The 10,345-nt window shown below is 36.3% G+C and overlaps 2 protein-coding genes across 2 annotated transcripts; one reads left to right on the top strand and one right to left on the bottom strand.

Annotated features, from left to right (window-relative positions):
• The first annotated feature begins 4,006 nt into the window (after nt 1–4,006).
• LOC140044271 (uncharacterized) lies at nt 4,007–5,370 on the top strand. The gene is made up of 3 exons (XM_072088748.1): nt 4,007–4,466; nt 4,615–4,782; nt 4,993–5,370. The coding sequence occupies exons 1-3, from the start codon at nt 4,007–4,009 to the stop codon at nt 5,367–5,369; spliced, it is 1,005 nt and encodes a 334-aa protein (XP_071944849.1). The 3' UTR covers nt 5,370.
• A 250-nt stretch (nt 5,371–5,620) lies between these two features.
• LOC140045169 (uncharacterized) lies at nt 5,621–7,832 on the bottom strand. Its single transcript, XM_072089960.1, has 3 exons — nt 6,825–7,832; nt 6,599–6,704; nt 5,621–6,514 (listed from the first exon to the last, which is right to left on the bottom strand). The coding sequence occupies exons 1-3, from the start codon at nt 7,613–7,615 to the stop codon at nt 6,077–6,079; spliced, it is 1,335 nt and encodes a 444-aa protein (XP_071946061.1). The 5' UTR covers nt 7,616–7,832; the 3' UTR covers nt 5,621–6,076.
• Nucleotides 7,833–10,345: the final 2,513 nt, after the last annotated feature.

The following is a 10,345-nucleotide window of genomic DNA, read 5'->3' as shown; positions in this document are numbered from 1 at the left end:
TACAATTTTGATTGGCTAATAATAAGGCGGACCTGGTCTAAAGCATCCTTCTTTAAACACAGAGAATCACAACATCAATAATATGACATTCCCCTTTTTGGGAAAAAGATTGTGTCAATCTTTCCAAAAATTTAACATTTAAAACCATTTTACTTTAAACTATCTACTAATAACACCTCTATAATATATTTATACACGGCTTAATCCATCTGCATTTCCATTTAATGATCCTTTCTTGTAAATAACTTTAAATTTATATCCTTGTAAAAACAGAGCCCATCTCATAAGTCTAACATTGGCACCCTTCATTGAGTCCATCCATCTCAATGCCTGGTGGTCAGTATGAACTTGAAATTCACAACCATACAGATAATACTTAAGTTTATTGATAGCCCAAACAATAGAGAGGCACTCTTTTTCTGGCACAGAATATCTTTGCTCATGTACACAATGATATAATCATTTCCCTCACCATCTATTTGGCTCAGCACTGCACCTATGCCATAATTTGAGGCATCGGTTTGCAATATAAACATCTTATCAAAATTTGGGGCTTTTAATACATTATCATCAGTAAGTCGTTTCTTTAAAGTTACAAAGGCATTTTCACATTGTTCATTCCACTTAACGGTATTACTTTTACTCTTTAAAGTTAAATCAATCAATGGCTTAGCAATATCGGCATAGTTCTGTACAAATTTTCTGTAATAGCCCGTTAATCCGAGAAATGATCGGACTTGTTTCTTAGACAAAGGTCTGGGGAACTTTTCCACAGCCTCAACCTTATCAATCTTGGGTCTAATTTCTCCATTACCAATCTTATGCCCCAGAAATTCTACCTGTGCATAGGCAATTTTACATTTCAAAGGCTTTGCTGTCAATCCAGCACTACTTAATCTTTCTAATACATCATTCAAATGAAAAATATGATCTTTCCCAGTTTGACTATAAATACATATGTCATCTATATATGCCTTAGCATATCCCTCAGTACCTTGTAATACCTTATCCATTAATCTTTGGAAAGTACTAGAGCTATTTTGCATACCAAATGGAAGTACATTGTAACAATACTGTCCAAATTGTGTAATAAATGCTGATTTGTCTTTGGTCTTAGGATCCAGAGGCACCTGGTAAAATCCTTTAGTTAGATCTAACGTAGTTATGTATATTGCGGATGATACCTCATCCAACATTTCGTCTATGCGAGGCATAACATAAGGGTCAAATTGTGTAGTCTTATTTAGTGATCTAAAATCTGTCACCATTCTAATTTGATTCTGGCCTTTCTTCAGGGCAATAATAGGTGCAGCATAGGCACTAACTGTAGGTTCTATTATACCCATAGCCAACATACTATCTAATTCTTCTTTCAATTTACCCTTTAATGCTTGGGGCGTTCTATATGCCCTATGCCTTATAGGCATTTCACCATTAGTCTTAATTTCATGTGTCACTAAGTGAGTTCTACCTGGTACATCCGAGAATACATTCTGTTGGTACTTTAACAATTCTGTTAATTGTTTAGTTTGTGTATCATTTAAATTACTACTAACGTTAACATCTCTCCATGTTTGTGATTGATGATAAGACAATCCTATGTCTATTTCACTATCTAACTCATTGTCATGGACTGTTTCATTTAAAGGGGGGTTCCGGGTTTAAAATGAATAGTAAAAAATGTAAAATATATTTGTTTGTCTCTTGAACGGTAAAAGTTTCAATTTATATAAGCGCCCAGTGAAGCAGAACGAAGGCTGTGAAATCAGGCCAGATTACAAGTGCAGCTACGGCAAAATCACACTGTGGTTACAAAATAGGAAATTCGTGAAATGGTCCATCTTCCGACGACTCGTTATTTTGTAACAGTGAAGGGGCCTTGCCATTTACTGTCTAACTTACTATTTCCTACTGGAAGGAATATCAACACTTTGTCCCCTTCTACAAATTCTCTATCAATAGCATTCTTGTTATAATTGTGGGACATAATTTCTTGTTGTTCAAGTTTGTTTACATTAGCATCTTTCATTAATTCCTCCATTTTTTCTCTTATGTCTAACATGTATTTGATAACATCAGTAGATGTTTCTTCATCTTCTACCCAATTACTTTTGAGTAAACTCAAGGGTCCCCTCACCTCTCTACCATAAAGCAATTTAAAAGGTGAATGGCCCGTCGCTTTACTAGGAACTTCTCTGTATGCAAACAGAAAGGGAGGTATGTAGTTATCCCAATTTTTTCTTTGCTTAACTGTAAGTGTCCTTATCATATTTTTCAATGTACCGTGAAATCTTTCAACAAGCCCATTGCTTTGGGGGTGGTACACTGTAGTCTTTAATTGATTAATCCCCAACATACTACATATAGATTGCATAATTGAAGACATGAAATTAGTTCCTTGATCATGTACAATCTCTTCGGGTAATCCTACTCTAGTAAAGACTTCTATTAGAGCCCTGGCTACTGTTTCAGCTCTAACATTGGGTAACGGGATAGCATCCGGATATCTCGTAGCATAGTCAATTATAGTAAGCATATATTTGTTATTACGGCTTGTTCTAGATAAGGGTCCAACAATATCTATCGCTATACGTTTAAATGGTGTACTTATAATCGGTAATGGTATCAAAGTATGTTTCCTTTTACTTTTACCCTTATCTACCTTTTGGCATTCCTTACAGACTTTACAATAGACTACCACATCTTTAAATATACCTGGCCAATAGAATTGGTTCAGGATCCTACTTTTAGTTTTCTCAACACCCATGTGACCTGCAAATGGCACATTATGACCTAAGTGTAATACACCCTGTCTACACTGAGTGGGTAATACAATCTGTTCCACTTGGTTATTCTTATCTTTAATACTACTCCAATTTCTCATCAATATACCTTGTCTCATAAAGAAACATACCCTATGCTGACCTATTTCTTCTATAGGGACTACCCTGTCAAACACTCCTTTGAGTGAGTCATCCTTAGTTTGCAATTTGATCAGTTCTTGTTTAGTTAGGTTCAGCTTGTGCTGTTGTTCATAAGTTTTATGTTTGACTGTTTTATCTTTAGCTTTATCCTCATTTTTGTCAAACAAATTATTCATTTCTGTTCCATTCATATCATCTAAACACTTAGTTTTATTTACTTTGTTGTCATTTACTACTGTTTTCAACAATTGTACATTAGTTTCTTTAGGCGGCTCTTCTATCGGCTTAAAGTTACTATCTTTCCCTAACAATATCATTTCGTCTTGTATTCTAACATCATTTTCTATTCTGGCTTGCTCCCTAGTTAGGACGAACATTTCTTTAGCCATTGTTTCCCCACAATTCTGGTCCAAATCATGACCCAATAACATGTCCCTCTGTAATCCTTCGATTACGGCTACAATCACTTTTCCTGTCACTATCTTACTTTCTATAGCTACCTCAGCTAAGGGGACGGTAATTATCGCCTCCTATACCTCTTAACGTAACCCATTTTCCTGGCAAGTAACATTTGTTAGGCACTAGACTTTCCTTAACAGCTGACTGGGTACATCCCGAGTCTCTAAGCATAGTTATATCCTGTCCTTCTAATTTTCCTGGTATTGTACACTTCTCCATTTTATTTTCTACACTATCTATAACTACTTGGGGTCTATCTGATTTTAGTCCTTCACATCTTAAGCCATCTTTCACATTCGGGCCCTTCTTAGACCCCATTTACACTTACGATTTAGGCCGGCCCTGGGTCGGCAATTGATAAGTGTAAATACTCCAAAAAGTTAGGCCGGCCCTGGGCCGGACGCAGATCTGGGCCACCTCTCCAGGTAGGTTCAGGAGCGGCTTTTACGTTTTGGGCCGGCTTACGCAGTGAACCGTGAACAACGTTTGACCTTTTTATGAGGTTGTTGTTATGACGACGATCCGACATTCTGGGTACATACCTTCTTCTTTTTCGCGCGACAATTTGTTTTCTTCATCATTTATATTCCGTAGTTAAATTTATTTTTACCAATTTTTATAAGATGTCTGAAAATCGTGGTTCCAATTGGACATACGAGGAGGTACTTGGGTTGCTCGGGATTTGGGCCGAGGAAAAAATACAGGCTCAAATGGACGGTAGCGTCCGAAACGCAGGCGTCTATCGGATTATTTCCGACAAGCTCCTACGTGAAAGTGGGATTGTTCGGAACGCACTGCAAGTGCAAAGGAAAATAAAAAAATTAAAAGCGGACTACAAGAAGGTGGCCGATAATAATAAAAAGAGTGGGGCAAGCAGGAAAACATGCAAGCATTTTGAGGAGCTGGACGCAATACTTGGGTCCAGGCCTGAAATGAACCCGCCGGAAATTGTCTGTTCCCGCCGGCGTCAACATCAAAAACCCGGAGGAGGAGGAGGAGGAGGAGGAGGAGAAAATGACGAACCGAGCACTTCCTCTGGTAGTAGTAGTACTAGGCCTAGTAGTAGTAGCAGCGATACAGATAGTAAGTAGATTAAATAATTTGAAAAAAAAAAACAGATTTAGACTTAACATTGATTAGACGTTGCTTTTTACAACAAGTTAATCATTTTTATTTAATTATGTGGTTATTTATAATTTATCATTTCATTGTCCCCTACATAATTAATTAGATGACGATGATGATGTAGGCCTAGTAGTAGAGGAAGGAACAGCCGTAGTAGTAGAACCACCATTGCCAGCCCATCAAGCTACACCACCAGCAGCCCATCAAGCTACACCACCAGCAGCCCATCTAGCCACACCCCCAGCAACCCATCTAGCCACACCCACTTACAACGGTTAGTAAATATTATGATTATTGGGGCGTTTATTGAAATAAATACAGTACTTGTTGTGCAATACACAAAACATTCCATGATAAATTGATCATAAATAAATATGAAAACCAAAAATTTAAAAATAGAGCAATGATTACCTACTATTTATCTATTCAAAAAATTTAATTATTACCATATTACAGTATAAAGAAATTGTAATCTTATGTATAGGTAGAAACCAACCAAACCCAAAAAAGGCAAAAAAAGGAAAGGCAGAGCAGGCATTAGATGCTATGACGAAGGCATTTTTAAAGTCGGAGAAAGAAAGAGACGAGCAACACTGGGCAATGGAGAAGAGGAACAGAGACGAGCAAAGGATATGGGAGATGGAACAAGCGAAGGAATACAGGTTATGGGAAGAGAAGAGAAAGGCAGAACGAGAAGAAGGCATGGAAAAAAGACGAAAGGAAGACATGGACAGGGAAGAAAGAATGCGAAACCAGGATAGAGAACATGAAATGCGTATGATGTCGATGATGTGCCAGATGTTCAATAATAGTCAACAACAACAGCCATCTTCAGACCAACCAACATACTACAACATGTAGAATGAACAACCTATATAAACAGGATGCAGTATTCAGTTACTTAAGTACAAAATGAAAAGAAAGTAGGCAATATTGTTTTGTAATTTTTGAAAATTTATATACAGCTCGACAGCTTGAAAATGGTGCTATGTACAATTTGATAAAAGTAAAATGGTGTCTTTCACGAAACTTACACTAAAATTATTATAGTATTAATAGCAATATAAACAACTTAATTTTGTATTTTAAGGTATTTTAGAAATGTTGAAAGTCATGGGAATACTTGACTATTTAATTGCATTTTTCTTTTTGTTTCTATACAATCACATACCTCAGCCAGCCACTATAGTTATGCTTTATAAACAATGCAATGTAGTATTGTTTTCTATACTATACTTTAATGTTATTAGTTTGGTAATTTAGAGAAAAAAAATGTCTTTCACAAAACCTTTAATAAATGTTAAAAGTCATGGAAATACTTGACAATGGTGCTACTGTATGTATAATTAAAAACGAAACTTACACTAAAATTATTATACATGTAGTATTAATAGCAATATAAACAACTTATTTTTTTATTTTAAGGTATTTTAGAAATGTTGAAAGTCATGGAAGTACTTGACTATTTAATTGCATGCTTTTTGTTTCTGTAGAGTTGCATACCTTTCAATACAAATTTTATATAAAAATATCATTAAAAGTTTAATCTAGTTATCAAATAAAAATTGTTATATGCCTTCTCGTTGAAAGTGATTGGCCAGTGCTTCACGTATAGTATGACCTGATGGACCATTAACCTCAATGTTATTTTCAATGGCTGCTAGTACTGGTTCATTATATAAATCAAGATTTGCAACCCCCATTTCAATTTCATCCCCAAACAACTCGCATATGTTATGGAGAGTACACGCTGCAGCTATCTGGGTGGGAAGGTATTCCAACTTTGTGTCGTTGCGTTTTAAAAGACACCGCCATCTTCCTTTTAGCCTGCCAAAGCACCCTTCAATTACCATTCGGGCTCTACTTAATCGGTAGTTAAACGTAACTTGTCTTTCAGTGAGCCTTCCATTGTCTGAGTAACCTTTCATAACTGTTGGGAGTAGGGGATAGGCCGGATCTCCAAGTATAACCAATGGGACTTGAACGCCATCAATATCTTTGGGAAGCTGAAATAAATTTAAAAAAATACAGTACTAGTTCGTCACGATCAGAGAAGTTACTGCTTTGTTTTCGTAGTTTGAAATACTTACATCTGGGAGGAGATTTCCTTGACACAAGTCGTCATAGAAAGGAGAATTCGCAAAAACCCTGGCGTCATGTACCTTTCCCAGCCATCCGATGTAGATGTCGGTAAATCTGCAAACAAACATTATAACTTGTAAATGATATGATGACTAACTATTTATAAAAGTAATTGCAACATATCTCATTATAAACAACCAAATCAATTAAAGTGAAATTGCATCTTGTACTCACCGGTACTGGTGGTCACAAACAGCCTGCATTATAATTGAATAAAAACCCTTGCGGTTATAGTAATCGGCATGAAATTTGACTGGTCCAATTATGGGAAGGTGTGTGCCATCTATTGCTCCAGCACATTGGGGAAAACCAAATTGTGTCTCAAAACCAGCCACCACTTCTCTCAGTCTCTGTCCTTCTGGAAATCTTATATATTGTTCTTGTAAAACATCAACTATTGCACTACATGTCTCTATAACAATTTTACATGCAGTAGAGGATGCAACACCAAATAAGTGGCCTATTGATCTGTATTCGCAATTAGTACCAAGCCTCCAAAGTGTAATTGCCACTTTTAATTTTACACTAATTGATTTTCTAAAACAAGTGTCTGATTTAAAAAGACGATTATGAAGTTGACCACATAAATATTCAAACGTGGTTTTTTTCATTCTAAAATTTTGTTTCCAGTCTTCTTCAGTAAATGTGCCTTCTATAATAGCCTGCCAAAATACACCCTGCATCCGAATTTTGCACCAGATTCGCCTGTCAACCATGTATCCAAGGCCAACACCGTATGTCAGAAAGTGTACCCACCGGCCTAGCCTAGCACGGCGATACTCCCTTGAGCGCCTGTCAACATCTCTCAGAAAACGTCTTCTACTCTTTTGAACACGATCTTGATATTTTGTCAAATGAACCTCCTCTTCATTATCCTCATCTGTGACTTCTTTCAATAAAGTATTCCTTCGCTTGTTTCGCATATACATAAAATACAGCCATATATATAAAACAGTGGGGTTCATTTTGTTTTTTAACGGGACGGAACAAAAAACAACAATACAGTATAAATATAAAATGGTCGGTTCGCGCGGAAAGTTCAATTGACGATCGAGCGAGAAAAATGTAAACAAACTGTACTTCGTATCCCAGCATGCAATGGTACTTCCGATAAAATTATTTACGACCAGTAATCTGCGTCGGTAGTGTAAACGCTCTGGGCCGGCCTAAAAAGTAAATATTTGCAACCGGCCCAGGACCCAAACGAAAGTGTAAATGGGGTCATAGTGTCACTAGTCTTTCCTTTTGCTACCATCTTAGGACAATCTCCTATTTTATGTCCCTTCTCCTTACAATTAAAGCATAGGCCATTAATCCATTCATTTGAAGGTTCTCTCTGTTGGAAATTTCTACCATAGTTATGGAATTTGCCTCCCCTTCCGCGATACCTATTGTATCCTTGCTGCCTAGCTCCAGGGTTATTCTGAGTCGTACTATTCTTAGGTTTACTATTTTCTTGGCCCTTTTAATACGTATTATTTTCAGAATTTACGGCATTCCAATAGCCACGGCCACCTCTATTAGCTATATAATCATCGGCTATCATAGCCATATCATAGCTCTTATTTACTTGTTTATCTCTAAGATAAAGCCTCAGATCTTCAGGCATTTTATCAAGTGCCTGTTCCATTATAATCATTTCAATAATGCCTGCAGCATCATCTTCTTTTACATTAGCACATTTCATCCAACATTTTAAATAATGGGAGAGCTCATTCAGCCATTCCCTGATGGACATATCTTTAACTCTGTTTGAATTTCTAAATTTAAATCTGTAGGTCTCTGCGGACACATCATACTTTTCTAAGATTGCCTTCTTTAAGGTATCATAATCTACACATTCTTTTACGGTTAAGGATGCATATGCTGTCCTAGCTTTACCAGACAGTTCAGGTGCTAACCTAGCGGACCACGTATTCTTATCCCAACCTGTGGCTTCTGCCAAGTGTTCTAAAATATATATCAATATCATCTGATTCCTTCAAAGTAGGAACCTTTACCTTCATTTCATCTACTATATTCCTAGCATTACTGTAGCTAGACCTATTTTCTAATTCCATCATTTTCACTCTTTCTTGTGATTCAATTTTTCTTTGCTCTATATCTGCTTCTAATCTTAATTGGTATTCTAACTTTTTGTTTTCGGCCTCGAACTTCATTCGAAAATATTCGAGCATCATATCTTTAGGCATACCGCCGGGTATTTCGGGCAAATCAATATCCCTAGCCATTTTATCATATATTTCATTGACTTGGTCAACCTCTTCTTGGTCAACCATATCTTCCCTAGTATCTTTTTCTGACATAGTCTTATCTATATTTTTACCCGATCTTAAAGTTGTCATGCTAATAACAATTTTACTAACGAAATCTGTAAACTTATGTTCCTATACAAAATATGTTATAAAAGTATTTGTATTACCTTGATTCCATTCAGATATGTAAAAAATATGAAATCCACATAAATTTTTAAATGCAATACAATATAAGACATTAATTTACTTCAAAGTCACAAACAACGTTCCAAGTTCGCTCCGTACAAAAATTTACTTTCGAAATAAAAATAGTTTACAAAGTCAGCTTTGCAAATCTTCTCAAAATTTATTGGGCTTCCTTCTGTTACTTCAGTCTTCTTCTTTCAGACCTCGGTGAATATATACAGTATCTCCGATGAATATCCAGTAGTCTTGAGCTCAACAGTACTTCTTCTTCGTTGTAATATCCAAACAACGCACGCACGGTATAAAAACTGTCAGGAATCCAGATCTTCGTAACCATTTAACTTTTTGGTTACTGATTTAACAGGCCCGTAGAGTAGGCACTGTCACTTCTTCTTCTTCTTGATACTTAAATCATTAAACAAAAATTTTCACCGCTGCCACCATGTAGTGAATTTATCTTTAGTTGGTTCCGAGCTTTCTCAGGCGTATATAACTCCACGCGACGTACACAGCTGTCACTGAATGATAACTCATACAAAAAGTATATTTAACTCAACTAGAACTTTTATTCCTTGTAATTCGATTAATACATCTTTCTATCACTACCAGTCAAGCCTTAATATTCTCTTTATCAACTTTCCGTTTATCTACTCTGATCCTATTCTCTCTTCTCCCTTAATATCTATTACATTCCACTTTTATACTGGATATGCAAATTTTAGGCTTCAGAGGAGGATAACATTTTCCCTCCAAAAATTATACAATTTTGATTGGCTAATAATAAGGCGGACCTGGTCTAAAGCATCCTTCTCTAAACACAGAGAATCACAACATCAATAATATGACACTAGGTTATTGACAGCAATTCGGCTTAATATTTGTCAATAAAATGTTGGCATAAGTACTTGCTTTAAAAAAAAAACCGCCACCTGGTGGTGCAGCTGCTACGTAAAAATAAATATTCGCCGCCGCAATATTTGTGTATTCTACACACTGCAAGACACCATTATCACAAATCTAATCAACGTCACACAGCGATATATAAAAATTGTAGAATATTTTCCGTCTAATTTTAAAGGTTCGTAAAGCTCGGTATAACAGTTACAAATAAAATACTAGATTTGAACTCGTCACTTTGACGAGTTAGTTATCCGCACGACAAACGCCACGCGCACGTCATACGTTGGAATTTTGCACACGGAAAAAGATTATGGCATTATGACCTGAACTGAAGAATATCATATGCTGTTAGTG

This window comes from Antedon mediterranea, chromosome 3 (genome assembly GCF_964355755.1).
Source record: "Antedon mediterranea chromosome 3, ecAntMedi1.1, whole genome shotgun sequence".
NCBI classification, from domain to species: Eukaryota; Metazoa; Echinodermata; class Crinoidea; order Comatulida; family Antedonidae; genus Antedon; species Antedon mediterranea.
This window is presented reverse-complemented; position numbering and strand designations above follow the sequence as displayed.